Genomic DNA, 26988 nt, shown 5'->3' on the forward strand with positions numbered 1-26988 from the left:
ATCGATTTATCGCGTCTAAACCAGACACGATAAATCGATCCCAGAACTTCGATTGCCTGCCGCCGGACCCTCCGGTAAGTGTAGATGTACCCTCAGAGAGGGCCTGAGCCAAAACCCAGTGACATCGGAGGAGACGCTGGGAGACTTCAATGGACTTTGAGTCAGGCCTGGAGCATCTGTGATGTGGGCTAACGTGATGTTTTAAGTGGTGCATACCACCTTGTGCAGATTCCCTGCACTGGGCTGCTTCACCCTTACTGCATGAAAGATAGGTACTGCCAGTCCATTAGGACACATCAATTGCTTAATGTATATAGCTAAAATAGCTATTCAGTTAATGCATGTGGAACTAAATATATCAACAGCTATTAGATGGTGATTCCTGAAAAAGAGACAAGAACTGGGTTCTGACTTTCAAGAGCATAAAACTTACTGGACCTTTTCTAGAAAGGCATCTTGATCTGAAAATTCAAATGCATTTGCCCCATCAGTGTAGGAATCATTTAAAAATCGAGGACATACCATATGTCTGCTGGTCTGAGAAGGAATTCAAGAAGTACCTATTAGAACTGCAATGAAGTACATTACAAAAACCACACACTATTTTCTCATGAAATCATCAATGCATTACTGAGGATTTTCCTTTGGGGCCAATTCTAACATTTTCAGATCATGTCTCTCAGTGAACCCTTGATTTCCCTGGCAGGTTTATTTTTATGATTACACGAAAACACCATAATGTTATCTAGCAAACTGGCGTTATAGCAACGATTGTAGCTAAATTCCTGTAACACACAAAAACTCTCTCACCATCTGTGGCTTAGTTTGACAGGCCTAGATAAAAGCCTGTTATTGTTCCAACAATACTGAAATGTTTTGGACGTGCTTTCAGGTCCTATTTCTGTTCCAGGACCTGAACACGAGTGGCTGCAATATCTTTTTTTGTTTTTTGAAAGGTGTAATAACGTTTGTAGAAGCAGAAAAAATCAGGCCACCTTCAGGAACAACACGAAAGCCTTGCGTTCATTTTTACAGCCCTTAAAAGGTAGCTCTTTTCGCTTCCAAGTCTTACTAACCTTTTACATTTCACTTCCTCTCTCAAAATCTCTATTTACAAACAAAAAACAAGCCCCCCCCCCAATCTGCCACACTTCCCTAAATTAACGCTCTAAACAGTTACATTAAGACAAAATGTAAAGATACTTTAACTGCTCACAAAGAACGTGATGTTACATCGGACTCATTTTCTTGGGTGCTGTTAATTTTATCAAAAACTGCACATGCATAAAACAGAACTAAAAAGTCCGATTGACGACCAATCAAATCTAAAAGCTAGATCCATACAGTCTCAGAATCGCTGACAGTTCACCAAGAAGTGTTGCAAAGGGGAAAGTAAAATTACTATCCAGCTACATAAAAATATCCAAAAAACCTTGACTGAAATATTACACACAAATCTGATAAAAGGATCTAGCTCATCCTCTTTTCAAAGGACTAGAATACAAGATCAGAGAGCTGGTAAACTAACTGATTCAGTACCTAGAAGCATACAGTTATGCTAGGCTTTAAATGGGTAACTACAGTAACAAATTGCTTTTCCACAATGTAACTTTGATAGCTGACAGCTTTTCTCAGTCCTCCTGTCCCAGAGCAATACCGTCCCAGTAACCAGGACATACAGTCTGACTGACTTCAGAACCCCTATCTCGTGCCAACCAACCATGTTCTGGAATCAGATACTTCTTTAGGCCCTGGTCCTGCAAAATGGCACAAATGTCTGCTAGAGCTGGTCCTTACTGTATAACTGACCTGACTTTTACCAGGTAATTAACATCCTGTACATAATAGTTACAGAGGGAGAAAGAAATGCAAAGAACGCATTATCCTTCTAAACTGGCTTCCTTACAGGATTTGTGTAGGAAACTAATTGACACTGCTAAAAATTTTAAAGGATCAGATATTTTGTTTCATGCAATATACTAGAACACTGAAAAAAGGGACGTACTGCTCAGTTCTGTGGCCCCAATTGTCTCTGAACTTGGACTTTTTGTCTCAAGATCCACTTTGTAGAAATCAGTCTAATTCTGAGAAGTGCCGGGGGGGCGAGTGTGAGTTCAAATCTACATGAATTGAGTTTCTATTTGAGCTGATGGTTCCTGCTGAAATATCTGAATTTTGTTTAAAACGATCAGCTTTTGCCCATCAAGAGGCATAAGGTCCATTCCTATGGCTGAGGCAGTGATGAGAGAAGGCCAATAAAACCAGAGGGACCAGCATGAAAATTCCCATATCATTAAAACCCTTTAGCATCTCCCCTTCTCTGATGCAAAACTAATCTCTTTTCTGTCCCTGCTGCTCTGCCAATGGAAATAATCCTTGTGTGGACTTGGCAGGCTTTCCCCCATGTCCCACAGTGCTTTGCAGACAGCTTAAGTGTATGTTGTTTTAAAATAACCTTTACAGCTATAAACGCTATGGCTTATAGTCCCGACTGAGCCTGTGTTTTCCTTAATGTTCCACCTCCTGATGGCTCCAGGTTTGTCACCTGCTTCCCCCATGTCCTCACCAATCTATGGTATTCAAGTCTGCAGAATTTAAAAAGCAACTAATGATAAAGTTCTTCATCTAGAATTAGTTTTGCATCAAAGATGACACTGCAAATACTGGTCTAAGATTACAAGGTGGGGTTTTCTGCAGCATTCATGTCCTAATTCCACCACCCCATTAGCTTTAAAAGGCCTTTCCCCACAGATAGTACTTCACGAAATTGGCCTGCAGTAAGAATTGCGGAAAACATCCCATGTAGGGAATAAACACCCCTGAGCTAAAGAAAAATCAATTTACCCAGAATTATTTCACTTTAGACCAATTCAATAGGATTATCTAGTATCACCCCCCGCCTTCGCTCTTTTTATCTGACAAGTTCCTTATTTAAATAGATTTGCATATCATTACAGCAACAGGTTACTTCCGACATCATCGCAGGTGTAAATAGTTTGTGACCTCAGTGACTGTTCTGTATGAATGTGTTGCACTTTCAAACATTCGCTTACAGGGAAATACTGATACTGGGGGTGGAGCTTTAAAGGAAGCTCAAAAAAAAAATACAAAGAAACAAAACTGACTCAGGTACAACATCCACTACTACAGAAGGAGCAACATTTGAACCCCGAGTCCTAGGGCTGTGCAAGTTCTGGGCCAGCAGGAGTCCCTCTAGCCACCTGATCATTTGAAGAGCGACTGAAATGTTGGACACTCCAGAGTTTTCATTTTCTTCATGAACTTTTTGAACTCTTTGTTTTTCTTATCCCACTTGTGAATGGCCATCAGCAGGTACTGGGTCTTCACTTTGCGGCCCATGATCAGGAAGTGGTTGCTGAGGTTGTCCAGCTGGTGGCAAGGGCAGTCTGCTCCATTCTTTAGATACAGTACTAGCTTCTTGAGGTCTTTTCTCTTGATTGTTCCCAATTTCAGGGGCTTCTTCTTCTTTGGAACAATCTTTTTGTCCCCGTTCTCCTTTTTCACTTCCTTTATTTTCATCTTGAAAGCTGAAAAACAAGAGAGAGAAAACAACTCCTGAGCACCATTTGCATACATGAAACAGAAGCACTGCAATGCTCCTGGGCCTTCCAAAGCGAACTGAGACGGTGCCAGCACACTGCACATCTGGGCCAGGTGTGCTGAGAGCGCTGCTGAGCAATAACGTCTCAGTTTCCTTGTGCTCCCCCACCTGACTGTCCATATCTGCCTATTGTCTCCTGTCTTCTCCTTAGATTGTAACCTCTCAGGAGCAGGAACGGAGGTTATGCACTGCAGCTCCTAGGTGCCATGCAATAGAAATAAGAAAGAACAACTAGCCCCTTGCTTAACCTGTACCTGTAGAGATGCTGCAGCAGCTACCGCCCTGCTGTGTCACTAGCTATGTATGGACACCAGAAAGCCAAATGAACTGGCACTGCAGATATCCATTCTGCTCCTTTAGACCCCATGTCTTTTCCATCAGCTGCCACTGCTATTCTTGCATCCTACCCAACCACCAAGAGGGGAAGGTCTGGGTGAGGAGCTAGTGAAGTTGGGATTTTCATGTCCCTGTTTCAATCCAAAGAGCAAAGCAGGCTATTTCTTAAAACCATGCTGCATGCTTTTTATTTGAAAGACAGATGTGTTTAGTTGGCACTGCATACAGTTTGCTGGCAAAATGTTAGTTGAATAAACAAAGCTATTTCCTTACTGTACAAGCACAAAGAGAAATTCCTGAAAGGGCCAATTAAAAGGTCGACTCAGCTTTTCAAATGCATTTTTTTAGTTGCTCCTGGCCCTGGGGTGTCTATGAAACAAGTTTCCAAACACAGTGAATTTCTGCAGTTGAGCAACGAAGCCTCCTTAGAAATAGGTCTGTCTAATGGGGACCTGAGGTGTAGGAGGGCGAACCACATTGCTCTAACGAAGGTGCACACACCTTCCTGTAAGAGAAGGAGAGCTCATCCAATATGACTTAAATGGAAAAGATTTTCCTCTTTGGGCTCCCTAATTTCCTGAGCTAATGGCACCCTGAATAAAAAATTAATGTTCCTTCTCCGCGACCATGCAGAGGAATTTAGTTTACATGGGAGAAAATGATGAAAATGTGTTGTACATTAAAGTATCCCTTCAGTGCCATTTGGCTCTGCCTCTTCTGTTTTTGGGGGAAAGCACATGTGGCCAAAAATTACTAACATGCTTCCATCGTTTGGAGTTTACTTTAGGGCTGCAGAGAAACAGGCTTGAATAGTTGGTTAATTGTCTTGTGCCCCTTTCCTTTTGCATCTTAAATGTATCTGCAGAAGCAGACATGGTGGCAGCCTTTGGTTTTAGCAGGGAGGAAGCCCCCCCCCCCCCCGACATCTCCCTATGGGAGTCTGCTCTGTGGAGCCCCCCTGCCACTGCACAGTACATGTTGAGTTCTGGAAAGCAGCTTTGTGGACCATTCCAGACACAAAGGGAGGAAGGAGGTGGTGATGACAATACTGAAAAGGCAGCGGAATCTGTCTATTACCCCCATGCTCCTAGCCACTGCATTGGCAGCGGGAATAATGGTATTTATCCACTTGTGTGCCAGAAATATCCAGCCCACTTGCCAAGGGCCCTGCTGTGTGATACTATTACCATACATGAGAGTAATGGAGCTGGAAACCTCAGTTACATTTTCATTCCATTTGTTTTCTGGATTCAGGATATTTAAGGAGCTAAAGAAATTGACCCAGATCAATTTTCAACAGGTCTGGAAAATACAGTAACAGTTTTTAGTCCACTCTACGCTCTGAGACACAAATTGGGCTGCGATCTCCTTCATTACGAATCCCAGTTTCTTTAGCAGTTCAGAATTTTAACTCCATACGAAGCACTGCAGATGTCTATGCAGGATGAAGGGTCCAGGAAACCTGTATAATCCTAGAGATACTGAATATGCAGGGACTCTTTGGAAATGTCCTGTTTGCAAACTGACTTAGTTATGTCATTGGTAGTTGACATCCTTGTTGCTAACGCCCTTGGAAAGAACACTGCCCCAGACAAACCATAAATCCAGGGCTTGGCTAAGACACTGTAAAATCCCTCACCCGTGTACAGCGATGTCTCCAATGTTCAGAACTGGGAGCCGAAAACAGGGAGATATGAGGAACAAAAAGGTGGCTGACCCGGGACAAGAATTTCAGTTTAGCAGACTCTGCTGTTCACAGCAAAGACATTCTGGTCATTTATTCTGATAGCAACACATAGAACTTGTAGTACTGTCACGTTCAAATACCATCCAGCCTAACAAATCAGATCCTCCTAGGTTATAGCCTCAATGGATATATGTGAAAAAAAATGGCATAAAAGCAACATTCCCTCTCTCCCCTCTGCTGGTGACCTGGATTCTCGCAATTTCCCGGGACATCTCAGGGTAGATCATTTAATGTCGGATGTATTTACTGGTTGTCAGCTGCCTGGGCACTAAGGACACGTTCTGAAAACAGTGGGGTCTGGCCAACACCACTGCTTTTTGCATGAGCATTGTGAAGGCAATTAGGAATCCTTAGCCTAATGGCTTGATTCATCCCAAGCTGTCTGATGCTGCTGACTGATGCTGCAGGGTTAGCACTGGGTATTTAAGGCAGGGCCACTTGTATTGTGGTTTTATTAAAAAGAAATGCTGTGGCAGTGGAGACCATTGTGCGAATCGTCATTGGGGAGCCCTGTCCTGGCACACACTGATCCCATCCCAATAAACACCTTCACTCCCAGCAACAGGCAAGAAGAGGAGGAGAAGGGTTTAAATAAAGTCAGTCATCAGGACTGATTGAATCTTGGCTCCAGGGTCTAACTGCGCTGCCAACACAAACAGCTTCCTTCCCTCGGAGCCCCAGCCCTCCAGCTCCCCCAGCATTAAACCAAACTCAGCTTGAGATGGTCTTGACAACCTAATGCCAGATGGAGTCAGGGAGATTGGGGCTGGAGGAGCTGAAATTGACTCCAGTCCCCAGGAAGTTCTTGCTCACACTGCCTCGGTTTTCAGCCATCTCATGCAGGCAGGTACCGACCCCTGAGAGAGCTCAGCACAAAGGGCTATTTATAGCACTACAGCATGTGCAGCCCTTCCCAATCCAGGAGCTGGGCTGCCTGCATCTCGCCTGCAAAGAGAGCATGAATGAACTGGCTGGAGGGGGCTGTTCCAGCCCGAGCTCCGCATCTGGGCAAATTGCACTAACTTGCAGACACCCCATCAGTGCTGCCAACTCTCATGATTTTGTCATGAGTCTCGTGATAATTATTGTTTTCCTTAAAGCCCCAGCTCCTGGAGCCAAGTGGATCTGTAACGATTTCAGCCTTCATTCTTAAAGAAAAAGTTAGTTTCTAGCCCTCATGGCGGTGGAGAAAGCTTCAAACTGTGTCCCCAGTGCACCCTAAAGGCTCTAAAAGCAGAAGGCAATGACAAAGAACCACAAATCTATTATTTTTACCAAACCTCATTATTTTTGGCGAGCCCGATTCACGATTTTTGAACATTTGGGGTTGGCAATACTGCCCCACCACTGACCAAGCACAATCTACATTTGCAAAGTGTCTGGGGAGAGCTCCTGCTCCTGCTCCCCTCCCCTCCCACCAGCGACTCAGCACAGGTACCTGAGTTTTGCCAGTCCGGTCTGGGAAGGGCTGTGTCCCTGTATTAGTGCAGTGGGACAGAAAACAGCAGTGGCACTGAGCTACCAGGGCAGGGTCATGGCAGGTCACTTGGCAGGAAGAGAGCAGAGACCAGCAGAAGGCTCAAGACCCAGTGAGAAATGCTCCCATCTCTCTGCCACATCACAGCAAGCCAAATGGAGGCAGCTCTCTGCAGTGAGGGACAATGGCCCTGCCCAGCATTTCTCCGGGAGAAGGCGGCAGGTTGCCCACCGAGGATTTCCAGGGCAGCCTGGTGTCAGCTCTCATTTAGGAATCAAACCCAAAATGGGCAGGCGGTGCCATGCAGCGGAGTGGCTTGAATTCACATGAAAATGCGCACAAGCCCCTCTCTGTATAGAGGGCCCTGCAGGGCTCGCTGCACGTTACAACCCCCCAGTTGCTACAGCAGAACCCCATCATGATCAGGCCAGCGCTGACCCGTTAACAGCTACATTTGTGAACCCCCCTTTGCCAGTCACGATGGGCCTGGTTTCCAGAGGTGCACAGAGCACCCCCACATCCAGCTGACTCGTGGGAGCTGCAAGCACTTTAACAGTGGTACGGCACTACAGAACGGACGTCTTATTGTTTCTATTATCGTGTGTTATTTGCATTGCAGGAGTGCCGATAGCCCCAGCTAAGATCCGGGCTCTGCTGTGCTGGGCGCTGCACAGACACACAGGGCTTGTATACACCGCCCCGCAGCTCGGACTGTGGAGGCCTGAACAGCCGTGCGCACCAAAGTGCTGCACTGTAAGGTCCCCGTGTGGACACTGTGGGCCCAACCAAAAGGCTCCTAGTGTAGTCTGCACTAGTGCAAACTAGGAACCTGTTAGTTCAGGCCCGCAGCATCCCCATGGGGAAGTTACGGAGCAGCGCTTTGGTGCTCTCTGCTATTCACGTCCATGTAGTCTGACCTGTGGGGCAGTGTGGACACAGCATTGCTAAGAGACTGTCCCTCCCATCTCATTAGACAAGCCAGACAAAGGGAGTATCCCCATTTTACAGATGGGGAACTGAGGCGCAGAGAGGCCAAGTGACATGCCCAAATCAATAGCAGAACTGGGACCTGAACCATGGGCACTGATGCCCAGTCAGTGCAGTAACCACAAAACTGTCCTTCTGCTGTTGCTTGTATGATTGTATCAATATACACACACAGCCAGTCCAAGCTCTTCGACTCCACACTCCCCCTTACCTGAATCTCAATTATGTCCCCTCACTTACTTGACCATTCATGGCTATGATGGCCTCAAAACTCTTTGGTTAAATAATGTCACACTGTGCAGGAATACACATGACAGGCCCCATGTGCCGCATTCTGCCAGACGGGCATCGTTACTGCACAAGAGCTGCCTCAGAAACTGGAGAGGAAAAATCTCTGGTGCAGCGATAAACTCTTGGGCAGAGAGAATTATTCTTCATCCCTCACTACCAATCCTCTGAAGTCTTTAACCCAATGTCTCTCTGAAAAAGACGGCCCAGCTCCTCTCGAAGCTATAGGTTTGGGTGAAGTTCTCTGGTCTGTGTTACGCAGAAGGCCAGACTAGATGATCAGAATGGTCCCTTCTGGTTTTTAAATCTACAACTCCAGCAATTTTCACTCCTCTGGCCGCTCACAGACTGAGGGAGGGTTTTGCTATTTTGTTGTCTTTGATGGTCAGTCTGAAGTGCGTCTTCTGGCTCCCCTATCTAAGGTATTTCTACAGTGCCTGTAGTGGAAGAGGTGGAGGATTGTATTCGCAGTCCCTTCCTTCATGGGGGCTCTTCGAGGTGGGATGGACACACCAGAGCTGACCAGATCCCTCTCCAAACCAACATGATAGCAGACCAGCAGGTCTGGTACAGTTCAGATAATCTCGCTTACCCAATGGCACTATGGCTAAGAGGGGTAGGGGTGGGAGTGGTCACGCCAGTATTATTAATGCAAGTCACCATAAAGGGTGTTTCTGCAGACCCTCCCCACCATCTTCCAAGCACTGCTCCATACAGCCGGCTGCACTCACTTCACTTGCCCCCAGACATGCGTGACTCAGCCTGCGAGGCTGGCCATTAGCCCTTCTCGCCGAGAAAGGTGGAAAGGATGTTAGCGAATGGAATTCCGGTTCAATGTTTCATTTCCTTTTCAGCTGAGCATGAAACCGGTTTTTAAACCAGATAAGCAGCGCGCGCACACACACACTGTTCCACACATGAACTCTCACATCAGCTGAGATTTAGTCAGTGAGGAGCTGTTAACTTCCAGTAGTGACAGAACGTGCAGTAATTACCAGTCCCTCCCCACTGGCTGCCCCGAACGGAGCCAGCCTTCAGCGCTGTCTGACAGCTCAGCAAACCGCATCCGCCACCATCCCCAGCAACAAACTCAGAGCTACAGGGAGTCGTCGGGATTAGTGCCCAGAACACAGCAAAGCTTCTGCTGTGTCCCAGGAGAGATGGGTACAAGAAAAGACCCTTTGCTTGTGCTGCTGCAGCAGTAGAAGCCAGCCACCTTCAGGACGACACACAAGCCAGTGAAGGCTACTTAAGATCAGGCCATTATGCCAGCTCTTGTATGCAACATCACACCGCTGCCGAGACACTACGTGAGCTGCAATATAAGAACATAAGATTAGCCACACTGGGTCAGACCAATGATCCATCTTGCCTGGAATCCTGTCTGCCAATAGTGGCCAGTGCCAGATGAGACACGTAGATAGAGATGTTTGCAGAGTTGTTGTAGCCATGTTGGTCCCAGGATATTAGAGATACAAGGTGGGTGAGGTAATATCTTTTATTGGACCAACCTCTGAGAGACAAGCTTTCGAGCTTCCATACACCTACACTGACCTGAAGAAGAGCTCTGTGTAAGCTCGAAAGCTTGTCTCTCCCACCAACAGAAGCCGGTCCAATAAAATATATTACGTCACCCACCTTGTCTCACATAGATAGACAAATCAGTGATGACATAGGGGTCACTGCTGTGTGTGCAGCATCCCCAGTCCTGTTTAGGAGACACAGACGGAGCTTTCTTGGGGGCTGGCCCAAGACTGTGGAATGAACGCCCCAGTCACTAAGGGCCATCCCAAACCTCACCAGCTTCCAATCCCAGTGCAAGGTGCATTTCTCTGACCTGTCTTCTCCAGCAGAAACATAGAGCAACACAAATGTGTGTGTGTGAGTGTATCTATCTATCATCTATCTAAAATAAATTCCAAAGCAAGACACTCCCCTGCACACAAACACGTGACAGATGTTAGGCACATTTATTTATTTATTTAATTTATTGCTTAATGAACAACTGGAAGGCACTCAGATACTATGGTGATGAGTCCGATATAAGAACAGAGTGGAGTTTAGTGTGTTCCTTTCTCTCCAGGCTTGTCTACACTAGAAACTCAACCTCGACCTGACCACAACCGTTCCCAAGCATGGACGCTGCTTTCTCATGACTGAACTGGTCCAGGCCTGCTCTAGGTTTCCATGACCAGTCCAGTCGAGATCATGTGTCCCCCTGCACCAGCACTAGTGAGCACACAGCTCCTCGCCTCAGCCTCTCTCCCAGAACGCACACACCCTGAGCGTCATTGCTTCCAAATGTTACTTATGTGGATCTGAAAATCCAAATACAATTTTTAAAAGTAGTGTCTGCTGAGAGGACTTGTCAATCAACTGTGCGACTGCCCCAGGGAGAGGCGCGTGGGGCTTGACGATGAGATGCAGTCCCAGAATGGAATCTCCCCTGTAGCATGTCCTGTTTGGAATGCCAGAGCCGCAATCACTTTCCCAGACTAGTAACGCAAGACCTGATGGGGCCAGTGAGAGTCACACAGGGACCAGCTGGATGTCGTTATTATTATTCATTGCTCATATTAAAGTGGCCCCCAATCCAAGCTGGCACCCCACGGTGCTAGGCAAGAAGCAGTCACTGCCCCAAAGAGTTGACAGACTATATGAACAAGGCAGCAGCTAGTAAGCATTCTCCCAGGATCTGAGGCACTGAGACGTCCCACAGGAACTCAGTGGCAGGTCCAGAATTGAAGCCAGGTCACTGGAGGCCCAATCCAGAGCCCTGACCCCAAGACCAGTCATCCTCTCTAGTTTGCCGGGTAATTTCCTACAAGCCACCTGCTCTGTGCGGCATTCCAGTGATAAAACTTACTCCATGCTTTGGCCACAACACAGCAAGATACTTACGCGTGTGCTTAACTTAAAGCATCTGAGTAGTGTCACTGAAGGCCCTGGAACTCCTCTCACAGCAAAATTGGGGATATCAGAATGGCCATACATGGCCAGACCAATGGTCCCTCTAGCCCAGTATCCTGCTTGCTGACAGTGGCCCACGCCAGGTGCACCAGAGGGAATGAACAGGACAGAGAATCATGGAGTGATCTATGCCCTGTTGCCCAGTGCCGTGCTGAAGTGGAGTATTGGGGACAGGAGTGGTGGTGGTCCTGTTTGGGTTAGGATTTCATTTCATACCAGATGCCGTTATGAAACACGCCATTCCTGTGAGCGCTGCGGTTGAGGCCGCTTACTGGTGAGTAACGAAAGTTTACTACTGTGAGCACAAGTTTCCAACCACCCACTTCAAAGCCTCTTCCCAGAATGCCTGAAAGTTCAATCTTTATTCAGGCTGAGAATCATCTGGGGGGGAAACGAGGCCAGATTATAGGAAATATTTTTAATCTCAGACCTCAACATATTTCAACCATATTGTTTTTACAACAACAAATTCTAACCCAGGGTGTCAATTCACAGGCTGCACCGGGGCTCACGCCGATACAACCCTCACCTGCCCTTCCCCAGACTTAGGGTCTGGGCAGCAGCCGCTTAACAGACCAAGCACAACAGCGTAACCAGCCGGGGTGGCAATGTGACATCCAGCCCCGCACAGGATATGTCTACCCTGCATTTTGGAGTGAGTGGGAGCAAGCCACTGCCCTGGCTGACAGACTCAGGCTAGCAGGACTCACGCTAGCGCTCTAAAATAGATGCCTTGACAGCGCTCTGAAGTTAGGGCTCGGGCGGGAGCTCGGGCTCTGAAGCCGAGGGAGTGGGGTGGGTTCACAGCCCGAGTGTGTGCATGGAGCTGATTCTCCCCCAGCATCCCTGCCTCGAGACACTGCACCATGGCAGGAGAGCAGAGTCCCACAGACCCCTCCCGGGGGGCTGCTGTCTGAGATGGCTCCAGTCACAATGCTCAGAGCCTCCCTTCCAGAGGGCAGCTGGGAATCGGGAGCCCCCCAACACCCTATGGGTGGGTGAAACCAAAGTTCAGTCCAATTTTCTCCCTGAAGTAAGGACCTTCGCACCAGCAACTACCTCCACTTGGTTAGGCTGGCACAACCCCAGTGCAGATGGGCTGCAGCAGGCCGGCACCAGACTGTTAGGGGACTGAGCTGCCTCCGTGCAGACCCTGCTTTTCCCAGTGCAGCATGTCCACATTAGTGGTTTTCACTGGGCCACATTTCCCAGCCAGGCGGGTCCTTTGTCCTGCTCCAGCTTCCACCATGGGCCCCTCGCCCTGCCTTGGTATCCCCATCTGGGTCCCTCGCCCTGCTGTGCATCCAGCTTTGCTTTCTACTTTGTCCTTCAGTTTTTTGTCTCACTTCCTGGAGCACAAAGAGCAAGTTTGAGAGGGACAAGCCAATGGCTCTAGGAGCTCAGCCCTGACACCACCGTGAATCTGGGTCCCCAGGAGCAGTATTCCTCTGCTAAGACAACATGCAGCCCGGTTAGACTGAAGCCAGGAATTTGGCCTTGACTACAAAGGGCCTGTATCAGATTGTAGCATAGTTCTGCTATCGCTAATGCAGATAGAGCAGTAAGCACTGCAGATATAAAAGTGTCCTTTCTGATTTCCGCTCACATGAAACAGGATCTATGAAAATGTTTGTTCACTCAGAATGAAATTAGTCTTGGCAGCGACAGCTCCAGAAAGAGCAAAGGCCCCCAGAAGTTGGTAGGGCTCCAGTCTGGGAGAGTGCAAGACGTTTTTCATCGTTCCTGCAATTCTTTTGCAATAGTCTTCAAGGCTCAGGCTGTCAAACCCCATCTCCCAAATGGGGAAGGAGGAAACTCAGTCTCTCCAGCAAACAAGATGCTTTGCCTTGGTGCTTCCTGAGAGCCGAGATAAACTTGGCCTCACATTCCCACAGCCCCAGACCTGCTAAATTCCCTTCCCCGGGAAATTCTCTGGAAAGCTGTAGTGACTTCTTCAACGCTTGCAAGCACCGTGTTGTAAGAAGTGTGGCTGTGCCCAGATGTCCTCTGGGGGGTGGGATGTCTGGTCTGCTTACGTCAGACTCAGCCTGTGCTGGCGGGCGGGTTGACGACCCATCCCCAGGCACACCCCTCTGGCTATCTGTTGGTGGTACTTATGTGGCTCCCATGGCCATGTGATTGGAGCACCTCATCACACCCCTGTGAGCAGGGAAGGCCGTGCCGTACCCAGGGTCTGGCCCCTGACACCCCTTCAGCTGGGATCATCTAGCTTGCTCTTTGTTTCACAGCACTCAGCAGTGCCCTCGGCGCGCCACAGGACAGACGCAGAAGGCACAGTTTCTGCTCAGAGGAGCTGCCAGTCCTTGGTAGAGAGGCCTGTGATTTGTGAGCAAAAGGTTCTGGGTTCTGCTGCTCCATTCCCTTCTCTGGATGAGCAGTGACGGCAGAGGGGACGTGAGGTCGACTTGGAAGGGCAGGATTTAAGGAACATTTTTCTCCTCCCCGAACTACACTTTGTCTTCTGCTTTGTCCCCAGTTCTTTACCTCTTGCCAAAGGAACTGGTCTGGCCAAGCCCCACTAGAAACCCCTGATAGTCTGGTGATCTTACCCTGTTTGCAGTTCTGTGCAGCACCAGCAGCTTCGGTAGGATCCAGCTGCCTTGTCTCTTACTTACCAAGGGACACCTTTCAAAGCTCTTCCTCCACCTGGCTACCCAGGCTGCACCCCAACGCTGACACTATGAATCTCGTGCTCCTTCTACCCTCGGGAGGAGGCTGGAGTGTCAGAGCACTGGAGTCTATTCATCTCCCTAAGCCAATCCACTACAATAGCTATGATAGGTTATAGACTAAACTGCGCTCCTCTCTGGAGTCAGGAGGTGGGCTGGCGAGGAGCCAGGCAAACGCTCCGTGCTGGGCATGGTAGGGAAGGTCACAAACCAGGTGCCTCCATCAGACCCTCACCACAGACAGTGCGGGTGAACTGCCAGAATGGGCAGCCTGTTCCAAGAGCACAGGAGACAGCAGTGAAACAAGACTCCCCCAACCTCCCAGGCTTTAACTGCGATGAACCAGGCCTGGTGCAAGACCCAAGCACCTTTGGAACCACAGCCCTGCTCTTGACACGCTCCCCAGTCCACTGGCAAGGAGCAGGTTTTATAGTGCTCCTGGCGTAACGCTGAACACCTGTCCTGGCCGTCTGCCCTGCCCAATCCACGCCCCCTGCCTGCAGAGGAAGCTAACCCTGGTCTGACGGGGTCAGTAGAGCTCGCCTGTGCACCTAGTGTTGCCTCCTAAACGGGACAGAGAATCGCTAAGCCAGGAGCAGGAGTGAGGGGCCTGGGCCGACTCAGCTCCGAAGGCAGGATCAGAGGGGAGGCAGCGACATCTACCTCTGAGCTGGGAGGGGTGAGTCCCAGCTTATGTAGACATACTTGCGCTAGCTCTGCTGAGGCTAGTGCTAAGAAACAGCAATGTGGCTGGAGCACCATGGGCGGCAGCTTGGGCTAGCAGCCTCAGGACAGTCCCCCGGGGACCCCCGGGCCCATAGCCCCAGCTGGTGCCGGTGCTGCCCCAGCGACACTGCTATTGTTCCTGAGCTAGCCTGAACAGAGCTAGCATGGGTAAGTCTACACGCTGGGAATCACACCACCCCACCCAAATACAGACATACCCTGTGTGTAGCAAATCTCCCGTTATACACAGCATTCCTCTCTGCACCCAGACACTCCTCCCATCACTGGGGGATTAAGGCCAAGTGGGACAGGTGACAGGATTCGCGGGGGATGGGGGAAGTCTCTCAAAGACTGCCCCCATACTGCCGCCCTTGGGCTATCAATGGTCACCATCTCACTCCCTCTTGGCTGGGGGACAGGCAACACAGAGACAGGAGCAATGAGCAACCTGCTATGGCAAAAGACCCAAACCTCCATCAAGATATTACTCAGGACACAAGCAGAGAGAGATCCCTTCCCTCCCCTTTGCAGGATGCATGCAGAATTTCTTTGTAAGGATTAGCACAAAAAACACTCCATCCCTAAAACATCTCAGTAAGGTCCCTCTGAGATAGGTGTTATGCAGTACGGGAGCTCAGCTGTGACTGGCTCTTCCATCTGCAGTTATAATCAGATTCTTGACTCTATTTACTCACCTCAGAGCAGCTACAGCCAATTGAACTCCCTGTGGTTCAAGAAGTAGGAGTCAATGTGAACATGCTGGTTGTGCAAAGTAACCTCCCGCACAGAAAGCCTACAGCTGCTGTGACTAGCTATGCTGCTCCTGCTTATTCACTGAAGTCTGGCGAAATAGCCCCACATTCTTGTCATTCCCAGGCTCTCCTGTACAGTTCTTACACTCCAGAACCTGTCCTGGCCCTGACACTTGGGTTCCACAAATAATTCTTGGTGGAACTGGTCAAAATTTTTCAATGAAAATTTCAAAATTTTAAAACAAAAACTGGGAAATCATTGATGCCATTTCCCCAGTTTTTCACCCTTCTAGAGCTGATGAAAATTCCAAGTACAAAACCAAACCAGGAGAATCTCACGTTTTCCTTTTTTATTTTTGGTCCCAGCTTTAATTCTCTGGATGCTCTGGCTGAGCCTGTTGACGCAATGTGACAAAGGGCCCTTACCATCCCCGGGCTGGCTGCGTTGGTTATGAACATTCAAACTTTGTCAGCTCCAGCAAGGCTAACTCATGTGACCGGTAACAAAACCGGCAGCGTGGGCACAGGCGAGTGACCTTGCCATCCCTCCCCAACACATGCCTCTGAATATAACACAGAGAAGGCTGAAGGGAAACTCAGAGACGAAGTAACACACACTTGAACTGGACTGTGCACCCTGTGCACCCCCACACTTGGACTGGACTGAAAGCCATTGGGTTGCTGTAATAACAAGTAACTGGAGTATAAAGGAACTGTAGTCCTGGGAAGCTCTGGGTCCTAGATAACACGGGGCTTAGCAGCTGGGGAAGGCAGGTAACTACCCTTGGTCTAATGCTGACAGCATGGCAAGTGCCCAGATGAAAAGAGAGATTTGCTAACCACCGGTACGTCCTGCTAAAGCCAAGTCTACACTAGCTATGTCACAAAAGACGTAGCATCAACTCCCAGCCACAAGCCACGAATCTACAGAAGAGCCAAGTGTACCATGGCTTACTGTGACCTTGCACCTAAACTATTAGCCCTGTGGCATTACATGCATCTGCAGTCCCTGCCGTTGTCCAGAATGTGGAGTCAGGCACTGGGGAAAACCCGCCTCCATCTCTTGCAGTTTCCCGGCACGTGCAGGCAGGGCCCCACTCCAGCACCACTGGGGGGTGGGGGAAAGAGAGAACGGAAAAATTCGGCTTTTCCTTCAGCCTAACTGCTCCTTCCTTTAAAAACCACTCAAAGCAAGGAAACCTGCCAGGAGACACATTAGGACTGTAAGAGAAGAAGGCTGCAGGCAAGGAGCTGTCAGTCAAGGGGGAAAATAAATAGAGTGTATTGATTTTACTCCAGTCGCCACTGCAATCAGAGCCGCGGGTTCAGCAGGATCCCCTCCCACCCCAGAGAAAGGGCAAGAACAATAAATAAAATCACCAAGAGAAACAGATCCAGGAATGAATCCCAGGAGGCTCCAGGATCGGCCTGGCCCGAGTGAGGAGTGAGAAGCGAAGTCTGGTCACGTGCAGAGGAGCGAGATTCCTGGGAGGAGTTGTGGGAGGCCCAGGAGGGCATCCCTGCATTCCAGCCTCCATTTGTCAGTGCCCTCGGCATGGCAGAGGCACGCTGACAGCTAACCCGAACGTCTCTGACATGACCATTCCTGGAGCTGGTCTGTAGCACAAGCAGAGAGTAAATAATCTCATGCGAGTCTCTGCTGCCTTCCAGCTCACGGCATCCCCAAGCACTTTACAAACATGACAGGCACGGTAAGCCTGCGCTGACCAGGTCCAACCCGCAGCAGTCGTTTGGCCCACCACTGTCAGGCAGCCAGGCCCAGGGTGGGACATGGCAGCAGGCTTACATGACCCACGAGGTTAGCAAGGGAAGGGAAGAGCCTTCTTTCTCGGACCCACAGCAGGGGCTGAAGGGAGGTTGCTGGCATGCAGGAACTGTAGCTGTGACTCCAGAGGCTAACACACCTGCTCCTGTGAAGGGCCCTGGATGGGCTCTCACGCCCAGAGCTCGGCGTTTTACGCACTGGGGGTGAGAAGCACTGAAGGGGGAAGTTGACTTTATTGTTAGATTTTATCTCCCAGCTGGGGCAATGACCTGCAGTGCTGAGCCCTTTCAGGCTGGGACCGGCCCCAGGGAGATTTCCATCTACTGGTAGCTCTAAGGAGTTTGTGACATTCCCAGTGCATAAAATGATTGAGCTCCAGGCTGGTCTCACCATCCCCCGGAATGAGGAGAGCTGCAGGGGTAGGGGTAGGAAGAGCAGGAATGGCTGGGTGCCTGGGCAGGAGTAACGATGCCCAGACCCTGGCCAGGTGGTGGAAATAAGTGCTGAGATGCTCTCGGTTTGTGCCTTCAGCACCAGAGTGCGCCGTTTGATCAGTGGTGTTGACAGGAGACACACATCTCATTTTATGAGTCCTTCTTTTCCCCCCGCTTTGAGTCTGGGACCCATTCTGCTGGAACAGCCACTCAGCTCACAGTGCAGTGCAAATTGGTGCTCCGTCTCTGACTCCCCTGCTGCCACTGCCTGTACCCAGAGTGCTCTCAGATCCTGCCTGCCACGCAACGTCCCCCTCCTCACACACATCCCTCCTCAGAACCCACCGCTGCCTACCCACCCCGTCCAGGAACAGCCCCACTCTGCTGACTTTGTGCTGAGCACGCTGCAAACACAGAGACAGTCCCTCTCCTGGAGAGCTGACAGCCTAATAAATGCAGAGCTTAGAACTATCAGAGCCTAGAGCTCCAGGAAAGAAGTCCCAGCTGTTGGAAGGAGCTGAGAAATGACAGTTGTGACAGGGGAGAGAGAATGGATTTTAAGGGAGACCCTTTGATTACCAAGACTGGTTAAAGAAGCATCCCAATGCTCCCATCTTGTCTCCTTCCGAAAACCCTGAAGGATCACCCTAGAAGCACATTTCGGGCTCTCCGCAGATTCCCTCTCCAGGAAGGGCTTTGTGAAGGAGACGAAAGGCAGTTTCTGGATGTTACTGATATAACACAAATAAAAGCCATTGCTAATCTCCAGGCATCCAGCTGCCTTGAAGGGATGATCCCTCATGGCCTCTGTGGCAGTGCAAACCTCAAGGTCTCATTACTTCGCTCCAGTCAATCGAGGCCTCCATTACCGAGGGTCAGAGCCCCGCTCCTTCCGCGTGAGGGGGACACCGACCGTGGCGGCAGACAGCGGCAGTCCTGGTCACAGCGAGAACAGGTCTGCACAGCCCATCCACTGGCGAACCATGGCCAAGGCCATGCCGGTACCTCAAGGAACGCTGGTGCTCTAGAACTATTGCATGCAGCCCAAACCTCTGCAACACACCAGGACTGATGTTACTCCTGGGCTCGTGGCAGGAGACATTTCCCCACTGATCCTCCGACATTCTGAACAGCCCCGTAGTGAATTTTCCAGGCGCTCGCAGAGTATCAGGGCTTGAGCTATGCCGTGCCAAGTACTTGGGAGTTCAGGGTACTGCAACACATGCTCTGCCCCCTCCTGCAGAGCTGTGTCTCCTCCAGGGAGAACATCCGTGTGCACTACAGCATTTCCTCTGCTTCAAAGAGAGATGCGTGCTCAGGACAGGAACCAAGAGTTCCTGCTGGGTTCTAGTCCCAGCTGTGTCACAGATGCTCTGCTGGTGACCTGCTCTGCCTCAGTTTCCCCCTCTGCAGAATGGAGCTGTGAGTATGATTGCAAAGAGCACCGAGGGTGTGGAAACGCTCCATGTCACCATCTCACACGAAGCATCTCACCATTGATTCAAAAGCTGCTCTGCTGCATGGAAGTCAGTGGGCTTGGCACAGAGGCAACCTGAAGGCACCATGTGTCCTTGGGACTCAGAAAGCCTCTGCTTTGATGGGAACTGCGCCTTGCCTGGCTTTGCCAATCAACAGTCTAGGGGCAAAACTACTGCTCTGGCTTTAAAACTCCCACCTCCCTTTCTATGAAGGTCTCTGCTCACTGCCCCAGCCCCTCCAGGCCCCTCTGCTCCCTGCAGGTCTCTGAGACCTGATTCAAAAACATAGAGCCATAATGCCCCTTGGCTACTGGCACACAGTGAAAGCCAAAGCAGAGGGTCTGAGAGGCCCGTATCAGAGTGAGGCTTTCTCTAAAGCTGCACAAAGAAACGTCTTTAACACTGGAAAGTGCATTCTCCAGCCTTGTTACTAGCCAATAAGCAATCCTCCGAATGTCACACCCGCGTGGGCGAGTGAACCTGCGTTAGATGTTACACATGGACCTCAGAGATCCCACACAGAGGGTTCACCCCACGGCAGATACAGCAGTGCCAGCCCCAGCTCTGCCAAAAACACAGGCCTTGGACCAAGTGCAACGCTCGAGCCATGAACATCTAACTGCAGCTACACCTACGTGAGGTCTGTGTGTGTGGAAGTGTCATCCCAGTTACACCTGGGCTGCCTGGCTTGCTCCCCCACTGCTCCCGAAGAGGGGAATGAATCACAAAGAAGCGTCTGTTACAGCTTGGGACCCAGGAGCTTGTCAGAAGCGACTAGGAGTCATGGAAGAGCAGCCTGGATCAGAGACTCACCCAGTCCCTGCTAGGAGTGAACTATTCCCCCTCTTCCAACCTCACTCCCCTCAGACAGCTCTGGAGTGGACCTCAGCTTGGTCCCTGGCTCTCCGGCTCTGCTCCCCTTCGGAGACAGAAGAGAAGTGTCACTCAATAACAAGGTCCCACTCCCCTTCCCACAATGGAAGAGTGAGGACAGCACCATCCCAACCACAAGTATCTGTAACACATCAGCGTTCACATGACATCTGTTCCCAGAACTGGCGTTCCTTTGCAGGCACAGACTGTAACATTACCAGCTGATCCCAAAGACAGAACACCCCAGTGCCATGCCCATCATCCCACTGAACTGCCACCGTGTGGAGGTTACAGCCGCCCCTTTGTCCTGAACACGATTGCTGCGGTTAGGACCATGTGCCCTTAGCAGGTGGTCCGGGGGAAAGCACCCGACGAGGTGCAGTGCCTGCTGCTGAGGCAAGGCTGTGCTGGGGCATGGATCCATGGGCCACTTTAAACAATCTCAACCTTGAAGGTGTTTGTTAAAGCTGGGTGCAGCTGTACAACTGAGATGTTATCCTTGTACAGAGACATTGTGAGCTGTCTGGGCAGGGCAGGACATTGAGTAGTTCACTGGTACCAGGTTTGTCACAATGGGGCCTTGATCCCTGATATGGGTCTTTAGATGCTACCACAAGAATAACAATAATAATCATAGGTGTTAAGGAAACAAAGTCTCACGTGTATTATAAGGGCTGGAAGAATCATCTCTTCCCAACAGCTTTCATGTTATGAAGGGTGATGGCCCATGAGAAAGGGGGTTAGGAAAAGCAGCTCCTCTAGCCTCAACTTAGCTGTGCATGGCACTGCCTTTGACCTTGGGATTCCCAACAGGTGCTGGGCTTTGCAACCAGAAGTTACAGACAGGCTGAGTTATGCAAATGTTCTCCTTTATCTTCCCCCTCCTATGAATCATGCCAGGCCCTATCTTTCAGAACTCCTTCCAGGCTCGCCTCCTAGATGCATCCCAGAAAGTATTTTGCCAGTTATTTCGCCATTATAAGAAGGTGAGGAGGGGAGAGCTGTTCTGGCAGGGTGTTTGCCATCATAGCTGGAAATGTGTTAGCACCACTTTCACATCACCCAGCAGATGTGGAAACCTCACCCACCATCAGCCATCTGGTTACACGGGGAAATGCTTCCTATTCATAACAAGGAACAAAATCACATTTTGCAGTGAAGCTATTCAGTTCATTGGGTTCATCAGGGATCCCAAGGCTGTGAGAATATAGACCCCAAAGTGCCAGAAAGCTCTCTGGGTAGCCCCCGGGAAAGTGCAGGGGGCTGTGACCCCATCAGAAGTGTAGCAAGGTCTGTCTGCACCAGAACTCAGAGGAGAAGCCTCCAAGGAACCATCGGCTCTACAGGAAGTGCTGCTTCCCTGTGAGTCAGTGCTGGTGCTAGGGGGCTGCTGGAGAAATGCATGAAATGCAACACTGGCTCCTCACCACTTCTGCTCATAAAAGATCCCCCTAGCGCTTTTCCCAGGTCTCAGCGTGTGAACCCCAATGTCCTGACTCCCTAACATTCCTCCTGTGGTTTCAAATGGATACAGAATTCTTCACTCCATTTCCTAATTAGCTGCATAGTGTTGCTGTGTGCTGTTAAACTGCTGCTGCCTCCCACCCCAGACATGACTGCATTTCAGCAGTGGGTGAGACAATGGTTAAGCCTAGTCTGTAAATTGCCACTGGGATGCAGGCAAAGCTTTAGAAGAGTAAACTAGGATTACAAGAATGAATGGGAAAAGGCTGTAGAGAGCAGAGAGGTGTGGTGGACCCAGTGACAGCTGCCCTTTATAGCAAGCTTTAGTTTAAACATTTATTGTATGTGTCTGGCTTTGTCAGAGAATCTGTAACCTGCCAGTTACCAGTGTTTACCTTGGTGGAAATTCACGAGAAATCTCAATCTGAACATCTTAGAGTTTATTTTAGTGCCAGATAAACAGTTCCGCTTGATAAATCACCCATGTGACAGTATCCCTCAAAGACTAAACAAAGATCTCAAGCACAATCCAGAGCCCTTTGAGGAACTTTCCAAAAGCTAATGCATCCTTAATTAGTTGCTCTTAACAGGTTGGAGCAGATGCCCAGGGCAGGATCTGAAATGTGCTGACACTCCTCCTGTCACTTTCCTCTCTGTTAAAGCCACAGGTAAGATTTACTGTTTCTAAATGGTGCTGCTTGCCAAGGGAGCTGAAGGTGTTAGCTAAATACCAGGAACATCTGTGGGGAGAGAGGAAATGAACTTACACAGTTCCAGGGATGGAGAGGGCGAGAATCAAGAACATCAGAGCCATTCACTGCAAAAATGACTTGTCGTCCAAAGTCTTTCTTGTAGGTGAACGGGAGAGACCTCTCTGAACAGCTAAGCAGATGCCTTACCTATGGTTGGGCTAAAAAGAAAGGTCTGGAGAGATGGAGAAAGACATTGCAGATAGATGTGATGGTGCGATTGGGGCTCAAGGCGCTTCTGAATGTTCCCAGCTTTCCCTCTAGCCTTCATCCTCTGGAGGGGAAACTGGTAACAAGCTCATGTGCTGTTTGAAACTGTGCAGCTAAAGCAGGACCAGCAAGATGCTAGGACATCTCCTCCTGGTGCCAAGGGAAGTATTAAAGCCAATTGCCTCGGTGCAAATCAGAATCCTGCCTCTGTGTCACCTTCACTTGCCTGGCAAGTCTTTAGTGACACCAAAAAGACTTTTGTCAAAGTATAAAGCGGTAACCCAGGTTTCTGCACAAAGACTGGCTGGGTGGTCTGCTAGCCCATGACCCACCACTGCAAGCTCCCTTGTCATTACAAGTAAATGACATAGACAGAAGACATTAGTTGGTCAAAACAAGGACAAGCCGTGGAATTGAATGGCAGGATGGATAAAGGTGACTGATCAATTAGCTTTACCTGCTGCTGACCCTCTTTCATGCAAGGGTGGCCAGAGTGGAGCCACAGGTCCGATGCCCAGACCTCCCTGCCACATGAACAAGGGAGCAAGACACGAAAGGTTCACATCCCCTCCCACTATGGCATGAAGTCATGGCAGGTGTTCACAGAATTCCATCCTGCCCCCTTTTCTCCCCCTCCCCCTGGTATAAATGGAACACGCTGCCCACCGGCACATTTGCAGGTACCCTGAATTAACTAAGTAGCTAATACATCAGGCTATAGTGTCTCTTATTCCCACCCTCCTGACTGGGCAGATTTGGAAGCAGCATTATTAACCCTCCTCAGGACTTCCACTTAACAGAGAGGAAAACACAGCAGCAGGAGCTGGAACACTAACTACAGCTGCATGAACCGTGAGTCTGTCCCCAAAAGAACAGCAGTGAAAACGGACATGGTCATGAAGGGATATCAAAGACCTGGCCACCTTCCCATTGGCACTGAGATTCATCAGCTGCCAGGCAGGACCAGGAAACTCATCCACAACAGACACCAGCCATGTGCTGATCAGCTTATTGGAGACTTTTCTAGACTTGGGAGAGCATTTTGTTTTCAAACAGAAACAGTTTCTGGGAGTCTGGGACAACCAGGGGAAAGAGGCATTGGGAAAAGAGAGGAGTGGGTTGAACTTCAGATCCGCAACAGCTTCAGCACTTGTTTAAAAAATACAGGTACACCTCAGAGTCATGCTGGTTTGGGAAACAAAGACTGACTTCCAGGTGATTTGGAATGGCTGAAAGAACTGTCCAACCCAGGTTTGGGAGAGAAAAATCCATCAATGACAACATGGGAAAACACACTAGTATCTAGTGCCAGATGGATGCATTCATGTCGTTATGATGTAACAGAGCTCCTGTGTGATGTCATTGCTAAAACAACTTTCTTTCAACCAGTACACGCCAACCCTATTGCTCTTTCCTGTATCTGGGACTAACAAAGAAGATAAAAGTATACTGCAGTATGTTTGGTGTTGTCATGATGTTTGTTTTATTCATTTAAATATCTCAGCTCATTGCATTGGTTTGATTTTGCATTCATCTTGAAAAATTAATAAAAAACATTATTTTTTTAAAATGGCCAGACATGGCACATGTATTTCCATAATAGTCCAGTCTATGAAAAGTTCAGGCCAAATAAAATGAGTCCCAGAGTCTATATTATCCTGCAGCCACACACACAGCAGTGGGTTTACAGATCTGCTTATTGAACTCCAAATGGTCTGGGGCCCTGAGAACACCAGGAATTCAAGATCTGTCAAATCACAGTAAAACTTCAGGATCTTACAGTGATCTGAAGATGCTGTAGCTCTGGTTCTGATCATATGAATTTTTAGAATTATATTTCAATTGATGTGCATATGCAGCCATTGCCAATGGACTCTAGGTAGATTTTAGCAGTGCTGGCACATACCACTAACCCCAGGTTTCTAGATCTACATTATTTGAGGGGGACTCCCCCCACCCTCCACTCCCAAGTGATTTATATACTTTATACCCCAAAATAATATCTGAGTAGAGCCAATAGGAATATTCCTGAGAGCTGCTGGTTGGGGCATGAGCCCTCTGGCAGCATCCAAGGGTCTGTCTACACTGCGGTTAGACCCCTGCAGCTGGGCGGGCTCATGGGGCTCTGGCTAAAGGACTGTTTAACTGCGGGTTGCAGCCTGAGCTTTGGGACCCTCCCAGCTCGCAGGGTCCTAGAGCCTATTCTAAGTTTAACCCAACTGCTTCATCTCCCCACAAACACTATGAGACCTGAGGGGAGGTAGCTACATGGGCAGCCTGGCCCAGGGAACTGTCTCCAAAGGAGTATTTCCGCCCCATAGACTCTGTTGCAACAGAGTTTCTCAATAATCAAACTGCCATATGGGTTAGTTAATGTCCTGGGCTGCTCCACTAAGGGCCTGAATACTTCTGGTTTGGCCACCCTGGTGTGTTGTGTAACCATCCCAGCATTTGGGAAGAATATTCAGAACAAGACACTGATGACAAGCATGTGGTTAAATGTTTATTTCCCTTCCCAGTGTTTGCCCATAATGGCTCATTCCTCACATTCCAGTTGCTGTGGATGTAACGTGCATTGCAGGGACAATTGTTCTGAGTCTGCCAGCCCGACTTCGGGGAACAGCTCTTCCTTCCAGGTTTATTTATTTTTGCTCTGAGCAAAGTGGGTTTGTAGATGCTACACTTTCCCTTTAAGTGCACCAGCTCTGGTGCTCAGGCAGTGCTTGTAGCTGTTCCTGCACTCAACCATGAAGTGCAGGTTGGCGTTCTGGGGTTATTAGCAGTTGCTTGGAAGTTTCTTTCCTGACTCACTACCCATGGGGCTCAGCAGGCATGGACACCTCCTCTCTATCCTGGCAAAGCCAGAGCTAGGTCTAACAAAATATCACGGCATTTGCTTTGTTCACAAGCGGAGTCTCCCCCTTTCCAAACACAGACTAAGCGAGAGCAAAGACTGGGTGTGCAATGTAGTGCTGGCTCCAATTGCTGCAGTCACCTCAGCGGCTGAGCTGCAAACTCCAGAAGAGTTGCAAAGTCCAGTGCAAAGAGCGGGCATGGTTAGCGTAGGAAATATGACAAGGGAGACGTCTAACAGCAAAGAAAAGCCTCTGTTTATAGACAGAGCAAACCAGACAGCAGGCAGCAAGTGCTGCTGTCTGAGATCAAGCCCAGCAATGAGGAGAAGCTGCATCCCAGACACGATGGGAGAAGGATGTGACACACCTCAGGGAAAGCTCTATCACCATGTAATGCTAGAGAGGCCAAAAGGGAATTGCTAAACAATGGGAGAAGATAGAGGGAGTCAACAGTCCAGTGCAGAGACATGATCTTATGGAAAACAGGAATGACATAAAATTATAGACGCTGGTGTTCAGCTGCTAATGATCATGTAGCCTGATTTCTAGGAACACAGAAATCTCCAGACCAGATCAGACCAGGGCCCCATCTAGCCTGGTATCCTGTCCCTGGCAGTAGCTGGTACCAGCTGCTCCAAAGCAAGGTGCAAGAACCCTGCAGTGTGGGACTGATGGGCTAACCTGCCCGCAGGAAGTTTCCTCCCAACCCCCAATAGCTAGAGGATGGTGCCTGCCCTACAGCCGAAGAGTTTGTATCCCTTCCCAAAATTTGTTCCATATTTACTACAACAGCTCTAGATATTAGTTTCACCTGTACGGATGTAAATCCCTTGTTAAACCCTTGGCCTCAATAATATCTTGTGGCAGTGAGTTCCACCAGATAACTGTGAGTGAGAAAAAATATTTCCTCTGATCAGTTTGGAATTAGCCACCTTTCCATTTCCTGGTTCCGGTGCTTTGGGACATGAGACAATCCCCAGCAGCCTTCTCTGTCCCATTATTTATTTTGAATACCTTAACCATGTCCACCCCCTTATTCATCTCTCTCTACAGTAACCAATAGTCTCAACATGAAAGTCAGACAAAGCCCTGGCTGGGATGATTTAGTTGGGGACTGGCCCTGCTTTGAGCAGTGGATTGGACTAGATACCTCCTGAGGTCCCTTCCCACCCTGACATTCTATGATTCAGGAGACTGAGAGGAGACCCGTGCAACAGGGCAGAACTCAGACTGCTTTCTCTCACCTGAACAAGCATTTCTAAAGACAGGAGGCTTGCAGGCTGACTGCCATATTGAATTCAAACTCCACTTTGGCTTCCACATCTGTTACTTGATCCAGTCTGAAGCATATGCATTCCTGGGAAGCGATTACATAGGTTTTCCTGTCTATGTCTTTTCCTTGTTGGAAAAAATCTGCCTTGAACTTGGGACATTTGGCCAATCAAATCTGCGGAGAGTCAAGCATTCATTGCCAGCAGAAAGGGTAATGAGGCCTGCATGCTGAGCAGGTTTGGGATTGCATAGCACACTTTGGCACAAGGCAC

The 26988-nt window shown here is 49.1% G+C and overlaps 1 protein-coding gene across 1 annotated transcript in view; it reads right to left on the reverse strand.

The window, feature by feature from the left end:
• Window positions 1-39: 39 nt before the first annotated feature.
• Window positions 40-26988, reverse strand: part of SFRP1 (secreted frizzled related protein 1) — a 49997-nt gene continuing 23048 nt past the window's right edge. Inside the window, exon 3 of the mRNA XM_026658332.1 lies at window positions 40-3548. Within this exon, the coding sequence (XP_026514117.1) occupies window positions 3226-3548 (323 nt within the window). The 3' untranslated portion in view covers window positions 40-3225. The remainder of the gene's footprint in view (window positions 3549-26988) is intronic.

Source organism: Terrapene carolina, unplaced genomic scaffold (genome assembly GCF_002925995.2).
Source record: "Terrapene carolina triunguis isolate 2854851 unplaced genomic scaffold, T_m_triunguis-2.0 Scaffold53, whole genome shotgun sequence".
Lineage (NCBI taxonomy): Eukaryota > Metazoa > Chordata > Testudines > Emydidae > Terrapene > Terrapene triunguis.